At 48.9% G+C, this 23,033-nt stretch overlaps 1 protein-coding gene across 7 annotated transcripts in view; it reads left to right on the top strand.

Moving 5' to 3' along the window:
- TCF3 (transcription factor 3) overlaps nt 1-23,033 on the top strand; it is a 107,596-nt gene that overhangs the window by 59,220 nt on the left and 25,343 nt on the right. For 6 of the 7 annotated variants that reach the window (XM_044672170.1, XM_044672188.1, XM_044672197.1 and 3 more), the window contains exons 5-12: nt 1,003-1,070; nt 3,715-3,844; nt 11,135-11,184; nt 17,276-17,378; nt 17,806-17,948; nt 18,152-18,278; nt 19,107-19,165; nt 21,174-21,252. In XM_044672170.1, the coding sequence (XP_044528105.1) occupies nt 1,003-1,070; nt 3,715-3,844; nt 11,135-11,184; nt 17,276-17,378; nt 17,806-17,948; nt 18,152-18,278; nt 19,107-19,165; nt 21,174-21,252 (759 nt within the window). The remainder of the gene's footprint in view (nt 1-1,002; nt 1,071-3,714; nt 3,845-11,134; nt 11,185-17,275; nt 17,379-17,805; nt 17,949-18,151; nt 18,279-19,106; nt 19,166-21,173; nt 21,253-23,033) is intronic. The other variant, XM_044672179.1, reaches the window with a different exon arrangement.

Consider the following 23,033-nt stretch of genomic DNA (forward strand, 5'->3'; position numbering starts at 1 on the left):
TCTCAATTCAGTCAATGCTTGTTGACGGACTTCGTTCTTGATGGTATTCAGGTGGTTTTAAACAGAGTGTTGAATCCATTGTTCCGCTGATTGAATCTGCAAGTCATTCAATTGATGGCACTCAGGCACCAAGTATTTATTATGAGGCCACCTAAAGGCCTGAGATACGTGTTAGGATATACCTAAAGGATATACCTGGCTCTATGGCCAGCTGCCTCTTCCTTGTCCCTTCCAGCATGGCCACCTACCACAAAGCACAAAGGGGAGAGAGAGGGGGAGAGAGAGAGAGAGAGAGAGAGAGAGATGAATATCTGACCTTTTCCTGGTTTGGGTTGTATCTTGAGATAATAGGTTGCTATGACCACAAGTTGTCCTTGACAATTTTTAAAAGAGAAGGAGGTTGCAGCAGGGGATAGAGTAGGACCCCAAATGGTTCTGCCTCTACCCCAGCTTCTCTAGCTCTGACCTTAGAATGTAGAACTTTTGTAGGGCTGAAAAACCCTTAGAAAATAAGAGGTTAGAACTCGGAGGGCCCTGAAAACACAGTTTCCAAGCTAGGAGGGCCCTTGGTATGTGGAATGTCTGAACTAGAAGAAAACCTAGAAATGATCTAGTCCAGCCTCCCTCATTTTATAAATGGGAATGCTTGAGGCGGAGAGAGGCAGTGACTCATGGGGAGAATCAGCGGCAAATCTTAGACTGAAATGGGTCTCCTGACTCCCATTGAAAGGTTGCTTCCACTTAGCTTGAGGTGATAGAGTAAAAGCCATGTGTGTGACATGGAAAGCCAGAGACCAGTCATTGATGCTCCTATGGGATGGGAGGGCTGGAGGGGGTGAATGAGTGGACACAGCAGCCCACCCAGGTGAGTCCTTATCCTGATGATGAACCTGCCCTAGAACTAGGAAGAGGCCTCTTCTCCCAGGTCCTTGTACTAGCCTAGCCTGCCTTGCCATAACCAGATGGCCTTATTCAATTGGAAACTTGCTTCCTCCCCTCTAGGGAAGAACAGCGAGAGAGCCTCCTATTCAGCCTTTGGGAGAGACCCTGGGATGCCTGGACTCAGTCAGGTAAGTAACAGAAGAAGCAATAGATCGGAATTACTTGCCTGATGGGTTGGGGGAAAAGTGCTTCTCTTATGAGTAAACCAGAGAGAAAAGGAGCCATGGGGCAACCCATTCTGCTTCCTCTCTGAGTAGCCCTGGGGCTCTAGCTTCATTTAGCCAACCACCAGAAAAAGCCTGGATCAGAATTTTCCAGGACTTTTTGGGGGGTTGGGTGGGGGGGGGTGATTCTTCCCAGGAGCTGAGCAGCCCAACGTAGAGCTTGGAATGGAACTGAGGGGTTGAGGGTGACTAGATAACTATCTGGGCTCAGACTGGGAGCCATTGGCTGTGTTCGGGGGTCCTTTGGACCAGGAAGGTGAGAATTTTCCAAATTTCCAAACATGGCCTCCCTAAAATTTGCTGCACACAGAATATGAGAGTTGGGGAGGATATTAGTGGGTGGGCTAGACAGGACCTATCCTAGAGTGTTGGGGTAGGGAGAGCCATTAGACCATAGAATATCAGGGCTGGAATAGGAAATGTTAGAGTGGGGGTGGCACTTATGACACAGAGCTGGGGAGGAGTCTCGGAACACAGAATGGCAAAGTGGGGGAGAGGGGTACTTGGAGAATGTCAGAGCTGGACAGGTGGCCCTCAGAACCCAGGATATCAGTGCTGGGAGAGATCTTAGCTCCTAGAACAAAGTACTCAAGCTAGAAGGAACCTTAGAAGAGAGAAGCAAATATTAGAACTGGAAAGGGCCACTGAACTCTGTTGAGGAAAGAAGGGATTCTTGGCGATTTGAAGGTGGGGGTGGGGGGTGGGTAAGAGGCTTATCCAAGGTCCTCAGCAGCAGCAGCATCCAGTGGTGCCTCCTGGTGCCATTCCCCTGGGCCCAGCCTCACTCCCCCATCTTCCCTGCTTGGCTTTCTGCAGGGTGTGGTTTGGGCAACTCTTTCTCTCACTCTTTCTCTTTTTTTAAAAGCCCATGTTTTAATTTTGCACAAATTTGTCATAATTTCCTCTTCTCTGAACGGAGAATGTTTCCTTTTGCTACACCAGCTGCGCTGGCTCCAGGGCCGGCCGCGGTGAATTTAATTTACCACCGAAGCTGTGAAAATAGCAGTGGGACAGGTGCCAAAGGCCCACAAGGGGGGATTTTTTATTTTTAATGTTGTCATTTGGCAGAGGTTTGAATTTGGGGGTTGGGGAAGGGATGGATAGCAGGGAGATTTTTCCCCTCCCCCCAAAAAATGGGATGGGAAGGTACCTTGGTTTCACGTCAGAACCAGAGCTGTGGGGTTTCACGTTCATAATCCTTTGTAACAGTCCAGAATGTTGTCACTTGTGTCATTATTTGTGGTGGTCATAATAGTTAGTATTATTATCTTAATTATTCTAAGGCGTAGTAGGTAGCCTGCCTTGAACCCTGGAAGGCTTGGATTCCAATCCTGCACATCCTGGTTGGGTGACCCTAGCCAACTCACTTAATCTCTTTTGGTGCTCCAGAGCAACTAAGATTCTTTAAGTTTCACAGAAGTTGCCAGCCATCATTGGTAGAGGGAACGTCCTCATCCTGGAGTTCCCTATGCTATATGAAATCACAAAACCCTCATGAGAATACTGATAAGGGCAAAGTATAATTAAGTGCTAGGCTTAGTGTCAGGAAGACCTGAATCTTTCCCTCCCTCAAATGACCAGAGTAACTTAGGCAGCTCACTTTTGAGCCGCAGCAACTCCTATGGTCATTTGAAAATGAGAATTCTAGGGGGCAGCTGGGGGGCTCAGTGAATGGAGAACCAGGTTTAGAGTCAGGAGGTCCTGGGTTCAAATCTGGCCTCAGACACTTCCTGGCTATGTGACCCTGGGCAAGTCACTTAACCTTCATTGCCTAGCCCTTACCATTCTTCTGCTTCAGTACCAATACATAGAATTGATTCCAAAACAGAGAAAGTCAGAGTTTAAAGGAAAAGAGAAAGAGAATTCTGAATGTGGAGTTAGAGGACTTGCTTCAGTCTTTGCTCTTCCAGGGGGCCGCCTCATTTGTGTGACGTTGAGCAAGTCACCTAGTGGGGTCCTTCATCTTTAAAATGAGCCAGGGTTGGATTAGATGGCTTCTGGGGGTTCCTTCTAGTTCCAAAACTATAGGTCAGGATCCTAGATCTGCCTTGTTGGACAGTGTTCCCACACTGAGAATTCCTTGCTCCTTTGAAATGGTGACTCTTTCCCATTTGTGTCCATAGGCAGCAGCTTGGTTTGTTGGAGGGAGTGTTAGATTTGGGGTCCCAGTTCTGCTGCTTCTCAGACAAGGGAGCTTGAGGCCTGGGTTTTGAGAACCACTGATCCAGGCCAAACCCCTCATTTTCTAGATGAGAAAGCCGAGGCCTAGTTTGGGGAAGGGGCTCATCCAAGATCCCACACTGAATCGTGGGCAGATTGTCCGGGGCTTTTACTTGGGATCAGTGGAGCTCCCCGTCCCCGGACCTCTTCCCGGGGGCCCGTGTAGGCTGCCACCAGATGACAAGCTCTGTTTGCTGCGGGCTTGTTCAGGACCGTCTTGCAGATTCTCGGCAAGCAGACCCGGCCAGAGAGGCTATGGGGCTGCCCTGGGGAATAGCGGGGTGCAGGATCAGGGTCTTGGCATCTCATGGCTTTTTTCCCCTTGCAGGCTGGCTTCCTGCCCAACGAGCTGGGAATCAACAGCCCGAGCACTCTGTCCCCCACGGGGGTCAAGGGGGGCTCGCAGTATTACTCGTATCCCAACAACCCGCGACGGAGGGCGGCCGACAGCAACCTTGGTGAGTCGCATCGTGAGTGCGAGGGGCCTTCTGTGACCGCCCAGGCCGCACCCCTGTCCTGATTCCCCCTTGTGCCCCGGGGCTGCCGGGGTAAAACGCTGGGCTCCTGCCTTCGGGGAGGACGGCTGAGCCCGGAGGGTCCTCCAACCTACCAGCCAGAACACAAAACACAGAATCGGGGTGCTGGCGGAGACCTCGGCACACACCGCGCAGAATGATATACGAGACAATTGCCTGAGCCAGTCGCCCTGTGTGGCTATGAGATAGGGTAGGGCAGGTTGTGAGGAGCTCCAGATCCCCCCGACGCGTTTATCTTTGATCCTGGAGGCTCTGGGGAGCCCCCGGAGTGACCAAGGGGGAGGGGACGCGGTCGTCTCGTGTCGAGGTCAGCCCACGTGCCCCGCGAAGAGGCGTGCGGTAGAAAGGACAGAATTTGCCATCTGATCTGGTCAGCAATTCTCAGGGCAGTAACGGGGAGGTTCGGCGGAGATGGAGTGGGGAGATCAGGAAGGAGTGGAGATTTGAGCACAGGATGTTTGAGGCCCCTGTGGGAAGTCCAGCTGGATTCCTCCCTTCGGCGGTCAGTAGCACAGCAGGCGGCCTGACTCGAGGCCAGAGCTGGACCTCTCTGTATCTGAGCAACTTCTGCCTAGAAGTCATAACTGTCCTGGCAGGCACTGCTGAAGTTGGGGTGCTGGAGCGAACTGGGGCGTCAGAACAGAAAACACGGGGTTTCAGAGTGGGGGACTGTAGAGACCATCTTGTGGGATTTTGCCTTGTTTTACAGATGGGGAAACTGAGGCTGGGGGGGGCTTTGGGATCCTATAAAGGCACTGCCAGGATCAGGCCTGATGATGCTTGACATTTCTATAGTGTTTTAAAATTGGCAAAACACTTTATGCCCCGTCTAGTGGGAGCCCCTCGACAACACTGTGAAGGACTGGCATTCTGGGGGTTATTGGTGCCCTCCCATTTTACAGAGAAGGAGATTGAGGCTCATAGTAGTGAAATGACTTAGCCATGAGCTCCTAGTGATTAAGGGTTGTGGCTCCAAGTCGTTGGCATCCTGTCGCTTGGGTTTGTCTGCTCCTGAAGTACGAAATAGACTGAAAGCTGCATGAGGGGCCATTCTGATTTTTTTTCCCCTCATTCTGAAACCTCCCCATTTCTTTTAATTTTTTAAATTTTTACTATTTACATCACTGGCTTTAGGTAGTCCATGGGTTAGAGTTCTAGACCTAGAGTTCAGATCCAGCCTTAGACACTTCCTCTCTAGGCGGCAATGGGTCTCTTGTCTCCATTTCCTCATCTGAAAAGGGAATAATATTAGCAATTATGTTTTAGGGTTAATTTTTTTGTGTGTTTTTTTTTCCCTCTTAAAATTCTTAATTTCTGTCTTAGAATCAGTATTAAGTATCCATTCCAAAGCAGCAGAGTGGTAAGGGCTAGGCAGTTGAGGTTAGTGACCTGCCCAGGGTCACCCAGCTAGGACGTGTCTGAGGCTAGATTTGACCCCAGGACCTCCATCTCTTGGCCTGTCTCCCTATCCGCTGAGCTACCCAGCTGCCCTTGTCCCAGGGTTATCTTGAGGATCAAATGAGATCATATTTGCAAACTCTTAAAGCATCATGCAAATGCTATCATTGTTGTAATTATTATGTGCCCAATATATTCCTCCCAGAGAGCCATCCTTTTTTAAAAAAGAATATAGGGGCAAAAGGCAGCCAAAGTCACTCAGTGGATAGAGATGGGAGGTCCTAGGTTCGAATCCTGACTCAGACTTCCTAACTGTGTGGCCCTGGGCAGGTCACTTAGCCCTGATTGTCTAGTTTATGCTGCTCTTAGAATTGATTTTAAGACAGATAGTAAAGGGTCTGAGAGAGAGGAGGGAGAGAGAGTGTGTCTTATATATCAGACATACAGATTTGATAGAAAGATGGCAACAGTTTACTTACATAAAGCTTCTCTTGTGGATAAACCTCAGCCCCTTTACTCAGGAAAGGATACTGTCTTGCACTACTGATGACGCAGGGTAGATTTAATTGCATTGTTGGGCGGGGGGGTTGGAATTGAAGTGCTTTAAAGCCGTTGAAGCACTGACCTTTTTCTAGTTATTGTATTGTTATAATTTAGATATTAAGATAAATAAAAGGTTAGCTTAAAAAATAGGCTCTGATTCAAAACTAAAAATGAAATGTTTTCTGCCCTTTAAGAAGCTTATTATATTTGATCAGGGGAAACAAATGTAACACCCCACCCCACCCAAAAAATTATAAGTACTTAGTACTTGGGGAGGCATCAGCTACTAGAGCTAGAAATAAGACAGTGTCTGCCTTCAAGGGGTTTGCCTTCTTCATAGGGGAGACGACAGAGTACAAAGCAAGGCTCTGCTGATGGGGGGCAGCCCTTTGGGTGGGGGACAAAACTCAGAGACACCTGGGATGCAACAGCAAATGAGATTACAACACCCGAGGGTTCCGAGAGCCACAGGAAGAGCCCATGGATCTTAGGGCCAGCAGCAAGGGAGATGACAAGACCGAGTGGTCGTCCATCTCTGCTCATCCAAGGGGGATAAGAAGCCATGTCCCCACGGTGACCCTTAGGAAGGAGTAGCAGACTGAACACTCCGAACGGAGCAGAGCCCTGGGAGGAGAGAGGGTGGGTGGACATCTAGCCAGGGGCAGAGAGGAAGCATCCAGTGCCAGGTGTGATGTGTGAGCAGTGCGGGCTGGGGAGAGGCTCCCCTTAATCAGTGACTGCTGATATGTCACTGAACGGTTCTTTTCCTTTTTGGTAGAAGGAATTCCCGTGCCATAAGCCCCTCCTGCTCATGAAATAACAGATCTTTCAGATATTTGTGAAACGGTTGTTTCTATGGAATCCAGAGATGGAATCCAGAGTGCTTATAAGAGTTTGGGGAGATGGGGGACAGCTGGGTATCTCAGAGAATTGAGACCAGGGCTAGAGACAAGAATTTCTGGGTTCAGATCTGGCCTCAGACACTTTCTAACTGTGTGACCTTGGGTGAGTCACTTCACCCCATTGCCTAGCCCTCACCCTTCTTCCGCCTTGGAAACAATACATAGTATTGATTCTAAGACAGAAGGTAAAGGTTTTATTTTGCTTTTCTAAGAGTTGAGAGAGGGGTGACTTCCAGGGCCCAGGGTGGGTGGGCACGGGCTCTAGGGGATGTCAGCAAACCTGATATCAGGCCATTACATGTTGGAGCCTGAGAAAGAAAGGAAGGGGGTACCACGAGGATGGGGCTGTGTTCTGGATAGTCATGATAATCCCCGAGGGCTTTGAGTTTGCCAGGGACTTTCCAAACATTGGTTAAAGCAAAGTGCCAACCCTGCTAATCATCCCCATTTTAGAGAAGAGGACACTAAGACCGCTGGAAGTTTTATTTTTTAATTTTATTTTTTTTCCTTTATTTTATTCCAGTAACTTAAATGATTCATGTTGGTTCCCTCCCCTGTCCCACAGTTGACAAGTCATTCCACTGAGTTATACATATATTATCACTCCAAACCTATTTCCATATTATTCATTTTTGTAAGAGTAATCTTATAGAACCAAAACCCCAAATCATTGTAGGAAGTTGTGACTTGCCTGGATCGTATAGTGTCAGAAGAGGGATTTGAACTCTAAGGTCTTCCCCACTTCTAATCTGGGCCAGTGTGGACAATCTTGGACCGTGGTGTAGATGGCTCCTCCCTCAATCACAGGACATGTGTCCGAGTGCCCAGAACCCCCACGTTCCTAACTTGGACTCAGTCCCATGGTGCCGTGCCCTGTTTGCCACCCTGACCCATGCCGGCCAGTCAGCTGAATAGCACTCTGCAGGGTTGTTTGGCTGGGCTGCAGTCCCCATTTTCTGCTCTCTCTTCCTCCTTCAAAAATGGGCTGAGTCCTTCCCCTGGCTGCCGGATCCCTTAAGGGCCACGTCTCCAGCTCTAGCGACGATGACTCCCAATTGCCAAGAGATACTTATCAGCCACAGAACAGTCAGTGTTCTTGCTTGGAACACTCTGATCTTGCCCCCTGCCCTGCCTGCCTTCCTGCCCAGATGCTCTCCTGGCCCAATGGGAAGAGGCTTCACTCTGATGGGGGGGACCCCCTTGTCCCCACTATCCCTCTTAGAGGAGGAGAAGGTTATCTCCTCTTCAGAGGATGGGGAAACTGTGGCCCAAACCAGGGAAGCATTTTTGCTGAAGACCTTACCTAGCCAGGGAGCGTGAGACCTGCTTAGAACCAGAAATCTGGAGTCTCCACTGGAAATGAGCAAAAAGGGGGTCTAGAAGGGACAGCCCCATAACTCAGATACTTCCTAGCTGTGTGATCCTGGGCAAGTCACTTCACCCCCATTGCCTAGCCCTTACCCACTCTTCCGGCGCAGAACCAATACCTAGCATTGAGTCTAAGACAGAAGATGAAGATTTTAAAAAATAATAAGTAAATGAGCTCTCTGGAAGGTTGGAAGTATCCCAAAGTGGATTGGGGGCTGCCTTGGGAGAGATGGTGAACTCCCTATCCCAGATTGGGCTGGAAATAGCGTTTTATAGGTGGAGGAGATTCCTGTTTACAGACGGGTTGGACAAGATACCTTCCGAGGTCCTTTCCAACCATCAGATTCTCTGCCACCGACCTCTCAGGGCTTATTTCCTAATCTGTAAAGTGAGGAATTTGGACCAGGTGACCTCTAAGGTTCCTTGAAGATTTAATATTGTGATTCTGGAGCCCAAGACCTCCCCAGGACAACCCAGCCCACTCTGGGACAGCTCTGATGGTTAGTCCATTTTTCCTTCCATTGAGTTGTATAATCTGTCCCATCAGCAACAGCTTCCATTCATCATTCCTTGTGCAGCTCTCTGGGGCCAAGGAGAACAAGCTGATTCATTCCCTTCCCCACCCCAGAAGATAGAAGTCCTGTATGACAGCCCCGACACCCAGCCCAGGCTGAGCATCCCCAGTCCCTCCGGCCGGTCCAGGTCTCTGGAGTCTCAGCCCAGGGTTCTTCCCATCATCTGTTCCCCCAGAGAGATCATCATCCCCTTCTCCAAACTCCCAGCTGCTCCACCTTCCCCAAACAAACACAGCCCGAGTAGAAAATGTGCTGGACCTAGAATCCATGAAGACCAGAGTTCAGATCCTGCCTCAGCCCATCTTGCTAGTCGAATGACCCTGAAATAAGTCATTTAGCCACACTGGATCTCTTCAATTTCCTCATCTGTAAAATGGGGATAATAATAGCACCTACCTCCCAGGATGTCTGTGGATCCAATGAGATAAGGCAGACGTAAAATGCCTTATTTGCCAGTCGTCCAGCTCTCTGTAGATATGAGCCCTCGCTCTTCTCCCTAGTAACCAGGAGCCCAGCCTAGCCCGGGGGATGAGCGAGGCACGTGAAGCTGGGACAGGTGTGTCCCAAAGGCCCCAGGTTATCAGGTGCTGCCCAGCGGGCGTTGTTCACATGGCAGGGATGGAGAGGCCTTTTCTGGGCCTCCCTCCCGGGGAAGCCACACCCCTCACATATGACTTGACTTACCTGCCCCTGCAGAAGAAGTTCAGTTTACATTCCTGGCGCCCCAAGAGACGCTCAGCTGGGAAATTCACTTTGTTTTTCTCATACAGAAAAGAGACCCAAGTGGTAGCTATTTCTCGTTCCTCCACACCCTCTAAATGTGCATATGGTTTAGAGGAGGGCCCAAGGTGTCAAGATGGGCTCCTGCGGACTCTCTTTCTGGGGACCCCCCCCCAAAAAAATACCTCTCAAACCCTGCTTTCTCCCCACTCCTTCCTCTGAACCTTGTACATTTCCTCTTAAGACTGAATGGCCGGGATAATTAGGTGACTCAGTGGATGGAGAGCCAGACCAGGTCTTGGGTTCAAATCTAGATTCAGGTACTTCCTAGCTGGGTGACCCTGGGCAAGTCACTTAACCTTCATGGCCTAACCCTGACTATTCTTCTGCTTCAGAACCGATACACAATATGGATTCTAAGATGGAAGATGAGGGTTTTAGGCAGGGAGAAAAACTGAATGATAATTTCTGGTGGTGGGGTACAGTCTCATTGCTTCTGGGGTAAAAACAAAACTTGAATTTTCAGGACATATAGATTTACAAAGTGTTTTCCTCACAACAACTCTGGGGTAGGCAGTACTACTAGCAATAATGTTAGCATTTATATAGTGCTTTTTAAAGTTTGTAAAGCATCTTAGAAATAAATAATATGAATAAGTAAATATTAAAAATAATATAAACAGACCTCATTAGATCCTCACAACAAACCCTGGGAGAGAGTTGCTATTCTTTACCCCCATTTTATAGATGAGGAAAGCAAGACAGGCAGAGTGTGAGTGACTTCCCCAGTGTCACACCACTAGTATGAAGGTCTTGAGGCTGGATCCTTATTGGCTGGGTCACATTGTGCATGCTGAGCCCCCCATCTCTGGTGGGGGGGCCAGCCTTCTGTTGGGCATTCCAGAGGAGAAAAAGAAAAGGAGCCTTAGACCCTGCTTCTGGGGAGCTCTCAGTCTACCTAGATAGATAGTAATGATGATGATGGCGATGACACTCCCATTTCCATGGTGCTTTAAAGTCTATAGAAAGCCCTTACCTTGCGAGCACTTTTCCCCCTTGGTGAGGTTGGAGGTACAGATGTTATCGCCCCATTTTACATAGGACCAGACTAGAGAGATTAAGTGACTCAGTTGCTTAAGATTACAGAGCTAGGTAAGGGCCAAAATAAGTGTTTTACAAGCCTTGAAATAATTAGAAGTCGATGGAAGATTACATATAAACAAAGTTCCAGGCTTACCTCAGTGTGGCTAGTGGCCCAAGAACAGAGGATGGGGTGATCCTTTAGGCCAGTGATTCCCAAAGTGGGTGTCACTGCCCCCTGGTGGGTGCTGCAGTGATCCAGGGGAACGGTGATGGCCACAGGTGCATTTATCTTTCCTATTAATTGCTATTAAAATTTTTTTAAGAATAGTTTCCAGGGGGCTAAGTAATATTTTTTCTGGAAAGGGGGCGGTAGGCCAAAAAAGTTTGGGAACCCCTGCTTTAGGCCAAGGTGGCTTCCGCAAAGGAGGCATTGAAGGACAGAGAGGAGCTGGGCTGATGGAAAGGGAAGGAGGGGGAAGGTGTTCCAGAGCACAGTGGACGGGTATTGGCAGGGCAGGGCAGGGCCAAAATCATATTGCTTTGCATGAACAAGAATTGGTATTTCCTGTGGTTTCATGGTTTTTTTGGTTTGTTTTGCCTTTCTCCTGCTTCTCCCCGGCTAGATGGGCAGCCTAAGAAGGTCCGGAAGGTGCCTCCAGGACTCCCCTCCTCGGTGAGTAGACCTATCTTGTTGGATATGGGGATGGAGATCACAGGACGTGGGCATCTCTTACAGAAGTGGTCCATAATGATGGAGAAGGAGAAGGATCCTGCCACCATTCTCCCACCCCAGGAGATACCCAACAACTTTGGTACCCACCTATGCCCTTCCTCCCAGGCCTCAGGCACATATTTGACTGAGTAGTTAAGGGTGGAAGCAGTGCCTCCATCTGAAAATGCTAGGACATATAGAATGTCACAGATTATCTACTCAGAACATTAGAACTTGGTGGAGGGAGAACCCTAGAACCCAAGATGTCAGAACCCTTAGCATGTGTAGCAGGAATGATTAAACCTAAGGTCTTAGAAATGACCCATTCCATTTTATAGATGAGACCACTGAGTCTCAGAGAAGGGAGCAAATCTATAGTGTACTCTCTCCTTCTTTGCACCTGGCTATAACAGAGCCTCTTCTTGCCTTTCCCAGAATAGTTATCTGACCTACCTGGTCAGTGCACTGCCTCAAAGGTCAGCTATCTTAGGAGTCTTCCCCGGGCCTCTGGTGACCTCCTGGGTATTCTGGGGTATCCAGAGAACAATCACTTCCATGTCTGTGGGAGCCCTGGTAATGGGGTGCAAGGACAAAAATTGGTAAATTATCTCACTGCCATGTGCTCATCTCTGCCCTCCATGGATGGCAACGTTGCTTTAAGAGAGGGTGGCTTAGATGACCTGTGTGACCTGAGACAAGGACCTGTTTCTGATGAGATTCCCTCACACACACGTTTGCCAGCCCAACTCCAACATCCCTTTGCCACCCACTGAAGCCCAGTGGGCCAAAGCCTGGGTCAGAGACTCCAGCCCTGGAAGTTTTACAGTCCTGGCTGCCCGATTTGGCTTCCATGTAGGCAATTGTCTGGACTTTCCAGGACAGGTGGGGACTTCTGTCCTCTTCCTGAAGATTGTGGTGTAATGGAAAGATCCTGGGACTTAGATGATCAGAGGCCCCTAACCCTTCATAACTGGGCGACCAGAGACAAGTCACATGCCCATCTAGGGCCAGAACTTGGAGGTTTTCTCGGGTGCCTTCCAGCTCTCACAATTCATGAGCCCTTTTTCAGGATGGGATAGCCATGTTCCTAGTCCACTGTTTGGTTCCCCATCTCCCCCACAGGACATCAGGAAAGGTCTTCTATCCTGGCCCCATCTCTTAGAGTAAAGCAGGTACTTCGTAGAATGTGGATTCTGTCTCTACTAAGTACCTGCAAGAAACAAAATCCCAAAGACCTGTGTTCAAATCAATACCTGTTTAGAGTCTTAAGCAAGTCACTTAATGCCTCAGCCAAATGCTAAATCTCATCTAATATTTTATGTTCAATTGTGAATGTTTTATTGATTAGTATTAGATTTTCAATCAAATTTTTTTCTAATAATCCCTCCCCCCAAAAAAATCTTAGCCAGCCTCAGTTTTTTGCATCACTAAATTGAAGGAATTGAACTAGATGATTTCTTAAGATCTATTTCCATTCAAAATCATCCTGTACATTGGCCCTGTGGGATAGTCAGCAGAATTTTTAAATGCCTACTATTTGGGAGACCTTCTTTTAAGCTCTGAGGATGACTAAGCTCACTGTCTAATGAGGGATACAACATGCAGAACCACTCTGGGCATCTTTGAACATTGGGTTGAGGGAGACTTGAACCCTCAGGGTTAGTGATGTCATAACCAGTGATGATTCTTTTGTCTCTCTGGCTCTCTTCCCCAGAGGAAGGGTCTTCACTGAAACACAACAGCTATGGGAGAATAGGGGAGCCCTAAATGGGATCCCTCAGTTTCTGTGGGAATGGAGGAGTAAAAGTGATACTAGGCTAGTCCAGGACTCCCTTGTCCCTGGAGGGGTGTGGGACAGGCAGCAATCACATAACAGTTTGGGGCATGGGGTGGTTGGCTTATAGAACCGGGGCCTCAGGAGAGGCAGAAAGCCCCAGATGTACTTTGCTTCCTTCCTTCTACCTAGTTGGTACCTAATTTAACCTCATATTATGGACGAGAAAGCTGAAGCCCCTTCTAAGGAAGAGACTTAATTCATAGAGAGATAAGTTCTAGGTCTGGAAGAGACCTCAGAAACCGTCCGGTTCAACCCTTTCATTTTACAGATGAAGCAGCTGAGACCCAGGGAAGTTAAATGACTTAGCTGAGGTCACTCAGGCATTTAAGTAGATGAAGTAGGATTTGAATTCAGGTTCTTGTAAGAGCGTTGAATTTAGTGACTTGCCAAGGTGACAAAGCCAGGTATGAAACCTGGGTCTTCCATCTTTAATCAGTGCCTCTCACTACCTCCCGAGAACCAAAGAGGATCTGAGAATATCTTCTCTGGGAGGATCCTCTAACATCTAGTCTGCTTAGTTTCAGTCTGGGGTGGGGTGAGCCCCAAAGAGAGGAGCAGGGCTTACCCAATGGCGTGCTGAAGGGCCAGGTTCTTATTGGGGAAAGGAGGCGGCTCTAGACTGCTTATAGGGGTGAGGTGCACACAACTGAAGGATTGTGATGGATGGGGAGGAGAGAATGTGTTAGGGAGAGTGGCCAGGGCCTGAAACCTGACACCCCCTACCCCCATTACCACCCCTTTCCCCACCCCCACCCCAGAGTAGTGACCAAGCTTTGGAGAGAGGGAAGAAGGAATTGATGGTGGAGGAGAGAGGGCTCTCCCCTGCCTCCCCCACATCTGCACATCAAGAGGCTTCCCAACAGCACCAAAACACACACACACACACACACACACACACACACACACACACACACACACACGCTCCCCATCTCCCCTCCACAATCCCCCACCACCCCTCCCTTACAGCACAGCTGCATGAAGCCTTGGCGGGGGGCCAGGGCCCGACAGATGGCACAGAGCTCTTAGACAGGCTTGGCTCTCCCAGCTCCCGCTATTTAATCAAATTATAGAAAAAGTCAATTTGCTGAATTCTTGTTCATTGTAGCCCTTCTCATTCCCTTCGTTTCTGGGCTCCCTGGCGCCATGTATTCCACCATGCGCACGCACACACGCACACACCCAGCCCCACCTCCCTACCAGAGGAAAAGGATGCTTCATTTCCCCCTCCCCCCAAAATTGGCCCACCCATACACACCACCCACCTGAGGTCTCATCTTCTCCCTTCTTAAATCCCAGGTTTTCTGTTCTCTTGCTAGCCACCTAGTAGAATCAGCTAGTTTTATAAAGCCTTATGGGTCCTTAGAACAGAGAATGTCAGAGCTGGGAGGGTCCTTAGAACAGAGAATGTCAGAGCTGGGAGGGTCCTTAGAACAGAGAATGTCAGAGCTGGGAGGGAGCTTAGAACAGAGAATGTCAGAGCTGGGAGGGAGCTTAGAACAGAGAATGTCAGAGCTGAGAGGGCCCTGAGGACAGAAAAACTTCTGAGAGACCTTAGAATACTGCATGTTTGGGGAGGAACCTAGCAATCATTTAGCCCAGATAAAATGAACCAAGAGGAATGGAAGAAAGGGCTTCTCCTCCCCTCCCCCCTCAAGCCGTCGATCTAGTAGAGCCATAGCCAGAGTCAAATCCAGATCCCCTGAACCCCAGACCCACTGCCCCCAAATAAGAGTGGTAATGGATTGAGTCAAGAATTGGAATATTTTTGTTCCAGTTTGAGAAGGAAGAATTTTTCTTCCCCCTCAATAAAGGTGTCTCTACCTGCAAGGGTTGAAGTGAAATTAGGAAGATCTCCGTTTGTTCGTCTGTAAAATAGAGGTGATATTTCACAATGTACTTCACAGCAAGGTCTACGAGGAAAAGACTTTTTAAAGAAAACTAGCTATTGCCATCAGGATTCATTGGGTCAGAAGAGTAGGGAGAGGGATCCCAGGCCCAATCCATGGGCTTGAATTTCAGAAACTCCACAGGCCTAGACCCAGCTGGCCAGGACCATGCTCACCCCATTGCCTCCTCTGGCCCAAGCCCAGGGCTGCTTCCTCTCTGCATCTGGCCAAGCCCAGGGGGAGTCCCAGATCCAGTGGCTTGGCCAATTCACTTTCACAGCCTTCATCAAAGGAGGAAGGAAAGAGAAACTTTGTGAATGGCCGGGCTGAGGGTTGGGGGGATGGGGTTCCTGGGTCACTAGTCCCCAAGTCCTAGACCAATCCAGAGCATTCTTGATGAAAGTGTGTTTGGGTCCTCAAAAGGAGAGGGAAAAGAGAAGAAGAAATCCCATTCCTTTCCCAGCCCCCACCCTTTCCAAACAGAACAGACCACCAAAAAAAACAAAAAAAACTATTAGCTTGCCCTTGCTGGGGCCTCTAAAACCTAAGTTACCATCTGCTGAAAATGTAACTGAATCTCAGTGTAAAGGATCTGGGCCACCCCAGCCCCCCGCCCACAGCAGGAGGAGGCCCGTGCAGGGGGACTCGCTCCCAAACTGGAGGGGCCTGGAGATGGGGGAGGGGAACGGGGGAAGCAGGGTTCCTGGGCCCTACCCCAGGCACAGCCTCTGCTTCTCCCCCCCCCCCCCAAGCTCCAAGGTCAAGGCCAGGAGAAGGGGCAGCCAGAGAGGCATTTACTTAACCAGGAAATAGTTTGGGACGGGGTCTCTATTCATTCCTTCCTCATCTTATCACATATCTCCTCTCACTCGGTCCTGGGGTGAGGAGGTGGGAGGCAGGCAGCAAAAAAGGGAGCTAAGCCACAAAGAACCCTCCTGGGCCTTCGGGGCCAAGAAGCCTGGAAAAGCCAGATCACTCTGTCCTTCTCTCCTTCCCTCATCAGAACATAGAATATTGGAACCAGAAGGGAACTCTAGAGAATATTAGTTACTGATGTTTGTCCTGGCACTTAAACATTCCCACCGTGCTTTATTACTATTAAACCTTCAAGATAGGTGCTACAGGTGGTACTGGCTGCATTTTACTGTTGAGAAACTACAGACTGGAGGACTGCCTTAGGAGCACAGAATGTTAATGCCAAGAAGGCCTTTAGAACACAGAATGTCAGAGCTGGGAGGGAGCTTAGAACAGAGACTGTCAGAGCTGGGAGAGACCTTAGAACAGAGAATGTCAGAGCTGGGAGAGAGCTTAGAACAGAGAATGTCAGAGCTGGGGGGAGCTTAGAACAGAGAATGTCAGAGCTGGGAGGGAGCTTAGAACAGAGAATGTCAGAGCTGGGAGGGTCCTTAGAATAGAGAATGTCAGAGCTGGGAGGGTCCTTAGAATAGAGAATGTCAGAGCTGGGAGGGAGCTTAGAACAGAGAATGTCAGACCTGGGAGGGAGCTTAGAACAGAGAATGTCAGAGCTGGGAGGGTCCTTAGAATAGAGAATGTTAGAACTAAGGGGACCCTTAGAGCAGACAATGTCAGAGCTGAGAGGGCCTTTAGAAACCAAAATGCAAGACTGGGGCTTTGAACCAAGAATGTCAGAGCTAGAAGGGCCCTTAGAACATAGAATGTTCTGTTGGGAAATTGAAATTGAGTGGGAAAATGCCTTCAGTCATCCTCTGAACTATGCTAGTACCAGGATTAGAACTCAGGTTTCTGACTTCATTCTCAGCAAGTTCCTGTCACTGTATGCTCTTTTCTGATATCTCCTTGAATTTTCCCCCAATTCTTTTTATTCTTTCTCCCCATTTCTTTCTCTCCTAAGGAGATACACAGCCTATCATCCCTTCCCCCAACAGTCTCCCTGAACTTCTAAGTAATCTGTGGAAAGGTTGAAGATTTTCCAGCTTGGGCCAAAATTGGTGGGGTGGGAGGTGGTCAATGCAAAATAACCCTATTTCTCCTAGTGGATGACAGAGTCAGGATTGGTTATATAGCATTTATATGGGGCTTTAAGGTTTGCAAAGAAGAAATTAATTTCATTTTGGCCTTGCAACAGCCCTGTGAGGTATAGGTGCTCTTACTATCCTCATTTTTCAGAGTGGGAAACTGAGGCTGAGGAGGGATAAGTGGTGATTTCTTGGTGGCATAGTGTCTGAGGCTCAACTCCAACTTTGATCTTCCAGTTTTCTCTCCACTGTACTCTCTATCTACTTCTTGAGTAGAAGAAGTGGAGGGACATTTGCTAGTTTTCCTTCTGAGCACCTCTCTTTCTTGGCAGGTGTACCCCTCAAACTCAGGTGATGACTACAGCCGAGACCCCACGGGATACACTTCCTCTAAATCTGCCAGTACTGTGTACCCTGCAGCCTTCTACATGCCAGGTATGACTCGCCAAATCCAGTGTTGCGGAGAGAGAGGAACATGCCCTTGTTTTCTATATAGAGACAGCCAGGCCCAGATGCTCGGGGACCATAAGGGGGCCTGGGATGAATGGGAACCTTTCATCTTCTCCTACCTAGGAGATTGGGACATGCATTTTGGGGGACCTACAGGGATATGGCCTCCTTTTGGGGCTGGACAGTCAGTGCCCAGTCTGACCCGGGTCAGCTCCTAGTCCAGGGTCCAGGTCAGAATTCCCTCTGGTTTCAGGACTTGGGACAGTGCCGAAGTCTGTAGACTGCTCAGATAGCATGTGAATTGGTATAAAAGTTGGGAAAGTGGGGAGACAAGCATCTGGGGCCAACTTTGTAGCCCACAGCCCTCACTCTATCCATTTCTCTCTTAACTTTGACCCTGTCCTCCCGACAGATGGACTACACAACTCAGCGGACCTATGGAGCCCATCTGGCACCATGAACCAGTCCAACTACGGCTCCTCCATGCTGGGCAGCTCCTCTTCCCCTCTCCCTCAGAGTGGCGGCTTCAGTAATTTACACCAGCACGAACGAATGGTAAGGGGAGGCCCCACCTCTGGGGGTGGGGGAAGGAAGCCCTTCCCCAAACGACGGCAACCCCATAAAGACTTGGGTGCCCCAGCGAGCCCCCAAGCAGATTGGAAAGCTGCCCCCTTGGAGCTGGTAGCTTGGTCCGTGCCTGGCTTCGGCCATCTGACCCATCTCTCCTTCTCCCTCTGCTTCTGCGGGGCCTTCCTAAGAACTACCAGATGCATTCAGGGGAAGTCAATGGTGGGATCCCATCCGTGTCCGGATTCTCCTCTGCCACCGCCCCTTATGGCGTCTCGAGCCATACACCACCAATCAGCGGGACAGAGAGCATCATGGGTAGGTACCACTCGATTCCTTTTTTTAATTACATTTTATTTCTTTCAATTACACGTAGAAACCATTTTTGACCATTGTTTTCTGACATGTAGCCATTCCAATTTTTTGTCTCCCTCTTTCCCCCACCCCCCAGTGGTAAATAGCCTGATAATAATATATACCAGGGGTCGGCAACCTTTTTTGCCGTGAGAGCCATGAACGCCACATTTTTTAAAATGTAATTTCATGAGAGCCGTGCAGCGCTCACAGTGCGGCTCCTGTAACAGCGCCTGAAAAAAAAATGGACTTTACGGCTCCTGCAGAAAGAGCCATACGTTGCCGACCCCTGGGTTATATCAATGTTTTCATAATACGTATTTCCTTATTCCCCGTGTTTTGACCAAAGACATGCATCACACACATACGATAAAAACTCGTGAAGGATAAGCTTTGATCTGCACTCAAAACTCCAACAGTTCCTTTTTGGGCTGGACCAATGAATTTTCCCTCCCAGCCTGGCACTCCCATCTGGTCCCCTCTTATATTCCCCAGCTTCATTGGATCCAAGATGAAACAGAACGTTTTAAAAGTCTGGCTCCAGAGTCAGGCCCCAAGGTGGGCACCAAGAACATCCATCAGAACCTAGGTTCTGGTCCTGGTTCTAGAAGGGGCCCTCCCAGCTCTGATATTCCACTTCCCATCTTCCCTCTCATCTCCAACATTCTGTGTTCTGAGGCCCCATCCTCCTCTTGGGATTCTATGTGTCTATGGTAAGAGGAAGCTTGCCTCCTCCTATGGTATGGGAGTAGATGGGGTGACTTCTGCCTTCTTTTTCTGTTTCCATTACAGGTAACAGAGGGACTACAGCTGGTAGCTCAGGAGATGCACTTGGGAAGGCATTAGCTTCGGTAAGAGCTACTTCTGCCAGTTTTTCTGTCCCCTGGGAGAGTAGTAGGTCAGGACTAGGGAATTCAGGATGCAGATTTACATTAGCCCAGTAAGAGTTTTCTCAGGCACTTGTCCTCTCTTTGCCCCTAGAAGGGTACCAAGAGTCCCTTCCCCTTAGGTTGGGAGGGGAAAGTGCTCCCCTGTGGCAGACCCAGCCAGGAGATGGCCTGAGTTTCCCTCTTGACACCGTTATTTCAGATGATGGGAGAAGATGATTAAGGGGGTGAGGGGTGTCCTAAGGTATCCAGGCTCCTTGTGTGTGTCTCCTCTCATCATTATTCTCTTGGGTCCCCGACCAATGTTCTGTACCCCAGTTCCCAGAGTCCACTGACCAAGAGAGGAGACAGCGACGGAAGCTCGCACTCCTGCTCCCCCCAACTGAGAATGGGAGCCCATATTCCCAGCAGCTCACTCAAGCTGCCCTTGAGCTCTGCCATTTTGTAGGTAGTCCCATTTCCTTCTCCCCCCCCATCACTGCTTCTCACCACAGTCACCCTGAGGTGGGTGAAACTGAGAGCACCGGGTGTATGTGCCAGGAAGCGAAAGGCATGGTGGGAACAGTGGCACTTGGGGGCCTCACATTTGTTCGACGGCTGTACCAAACCTCCACTCACCATTCCTGCTCGCCCTTGGGCCACTTCCATTTCTGCCTCCTGATGCACAAAGGATGGACAAGGAGGGGAAGGGAGGGTGGCAATGTCATCGTGGCTACTCCCAGAATCATAGCTACAGATGAAGAAACTGAGGCCCAGGGAGGGTTGATCACTTCCCCAAAGTCACTTAGATAGTCAGCAACAGAGGCAAGAGATACGGTATTTTTTGTTTTCTCTGGAGCTAATTTCCCTATTCCGAGTCCAGGATGCTCTCCTTGGGAGCATCATTCAGGACAAGCTGCCCCAAACCTCCATGGAGACTGGACCTCCCCTCATTCCCTCAGCCATGACTTCATTAACTGTCCAATGAGGGCAGTAAAAAATGCTCCCATTTACCAAGCCTGGCCAGGGCCTGGAGTAGGAGTGGTATAGTTCACATTCTCGTTGGTAGAAGGCTGATGGTCCCACATTTAGGAAGTATTAAGACCTAGGTTGACCTGGGGCAGCTAGGTGGCAGAGTAGATAGAGCACCAAACTTGGGGTCAGGAGATCTTGGGTTCAAATCTGGCCTCAGACTTTCCTAGCTATGTAACTTTGGACAAGTCACTTCACCTTGTATTGTCTAGCCCTTGCCACTCTTCTCTTAGAATTGATAGTAAGAAGAGGAAGGAAAGAAGGAAGAAAAAAGGAAAGAGAAAATTAATTTTGAAACCAGGCCTCCAAATTCCCAAGTGTTCTATCCCATCTCACTGCCTTAGGATTTACTCAAACAATAAGACCACAGGGCCTGAGAAATCATCTGTTCATAGAAGAAATGATTCGTCTAAGTCTCTAGAGAACTAGATTCAAACCCAAGAGAGAACTAGAATTCCAGTCCAAGACCTGTTGCCTCCAAATACACTGGAAGGTTCTTGTTTTCTTTTTTAACCCTTTCCTTCTGTTTAAGACTCAATACTGAGTTTTGCTTCCAAAGCAGAAAAATGGTAAGGGATGGGCAATGGAGGTTAAGAGAATTGCCCAGGGTCACATAGCTGGGAAGTATCCGAGGCCAAATTTGAACCTTGGAACTCTCATTTCCAAGCCTGCCTTATATTTTGCTATCCAAATATCCCTATTATTCTTAATAGCTACGAAAAGAGAAATCTGTAATAGCAATGATATTTAAAAGGATAGATATCTCTTCTGCTTTAGACCAGCCACCAATGAAAAGCTATCTGTTATTTTGTTTCATTTTGTAATCCAACATTGGGAGAAATACCAGCCTACCAGCACCCTGATGGTTTAAGGATAAGGAGAGAGTGGCCTCACTTGGGCCACAGACTAGGAGACCACCTGAACCATGTTTTCTTTCTCTCTTCTTATCTCTTCTCTCCAGATCTATTCCCCAGACCACTCAAGCAATAACTTTCCTTCTAACCCCTCCACCCCGGTGGGTTCCCCTCAGGGAATTGCAGGTATGTGATCTTGGGGAATGGGGGAAGGGACAGGAGGGAATTGGGATGCAAAAGAATCCACCCTTTTTGGTCAGCCCATTGGAGTGGTGATTGTATGGAAAATGTATCTGTTTGATTCAATGCACATTTTCATGGCACTTATGTTGAAGAGTCTATGCTCACCTGCTTCAAATGGATGATAAGGATCTGAGCTTGGGTCCAAACTTGGGTCTTGAGAGGATATCCCCTATACTTTCCATCCCTCCTTGTCTCCCCAGTGCCCGGCACAGGCACACATCGGAGGCCCTTAATAAATGTTGGTTGAATTAGCTATGGCAGACCAATTATCTCCCCTTCTCCACCTCTAAGCACCAGGTGGGGGGGTATACAAGGATGAGCTGTGACTTTCCTTAGCCAAAGCCACAGCCAGCCCCTCAGACCACCTCCCCAAGCCCTGATTGCTAGTCTTCAGAGCCAAGGTGATCTCTTGGCCAAGGGAGAAAGGGGAGGAGAAGCCAGGAAGAGCTGGGGAAGAATTTGTGTCAAAGGCTTGGAGGGATGGCCCACTGTGTTGCCATCCCCATTGTTCCTCCTGGCTGCGCTCCCTTCCTTAGTCACCATTCGCTCCCTTTTTAAGAGAGGAAGCTCCTTGGGGTTATCTGCCTTTGGAATTTGTATGCCCAGTGCCCAACTCAACATCCGGTGCATAGTAGTGACTTCCAGAGTCCATTGTCACCCCTTGGTACCCATCCCTCTCTGGCTCATGGCCACGCTCTCTGACACCCTGATACAGAGGCTCTCACTATCCCTCTCCCCGTGTACATCCTCACAAACCTGCCTCCCTTGCTGCAGCCTTTGTCATGTTACTCCCTGAATAGAGAATTTGCTACCCTCCAAGGAAGGAGGCAGGGAAAGGGCTGGGCAGAGCGGGAACCTGAGCCTTTTTTTTTTTTTTTTTTTTAAGACTACTTTTAAGATAAGATAGTTTCGTGTTACTGTGGTTCTTAAAAGCACGTGGCCTAAAAACAAACATGGAAGAATTGGGAAAAGTGCCCTACAGCAAAGGGCACCGTCCCTTAGCAAGTAGACGTGTTGCAATGCTGTTTCTGATCTTTTTTTGGCCATTCCAAGAAACTGGATTACATCTCGTTTCTCTGAACGTTGCTTCAGTGGATGACTTAGAGGAAAAGCCCAAAACCATACAAGGAGGAGGCAGCAGACAGGGAGGAGATAAGGGGAAAGCATCAGTTACTACTCATGAACCTCACAAGAGAGGTGGGGGAGTAGGGGAGAGCCTGGGCAAGGGGAAACTACTCGTTTGAGCTAATACAGTGAGTTATTGGCCAAACCAGGACGAAACACCAGTTCCCTGATTCCAAGCCTAGTGGCTTTGCTTTTGACATCTCCACCCATCCTTGCCCTCACGCACAGAACCACTATACTCATGTATACAGTTATATTCCCACTCATGCTCCTTTCTCCCTCCCCATGTTCCTCCTCTCCACACACACAATCCCCCAGTACCACAGATGGACACGTATGCTTGTAAATGGCCATGTTGCTAGCTCTCAACAATGGACCGCTTTCTTTCTCCCTTTATCTTTCCCTCCCCTTCTCTCTCCTCCCTCCCTCTCTTGCTCCCTCCATTTCCGTCCTTTTCCTCCTATTTCTCTCCTCTGTTCCTTCCCCTTTTCCTTCTTTCCTTTCTTCCTTCTCTCCCTCTCTCCCTTCTCCTCTCCTCCCTCCCTCTCTTTCTCCCTTTCCTCCTTCCATTTCTCTTCTTTTCCTTCTTCCCCTTCTTC

Source organism: Gracilinanus agilis, chromosome 1 (genome assembly GCF_016433145.1).
Source record: "Gracilinanus agilis isolate LMUSP501 chromosome 1, AgileGrace, whole genome shotgun sequence".
In the NCBI taxonomy this organism is placed as follows: Eukaryota; Metazoa; Chordata; class Mammalia; order Didelphimorphia; family Didelphidae; genus Gracilinanus; species Gracilinanus agilis.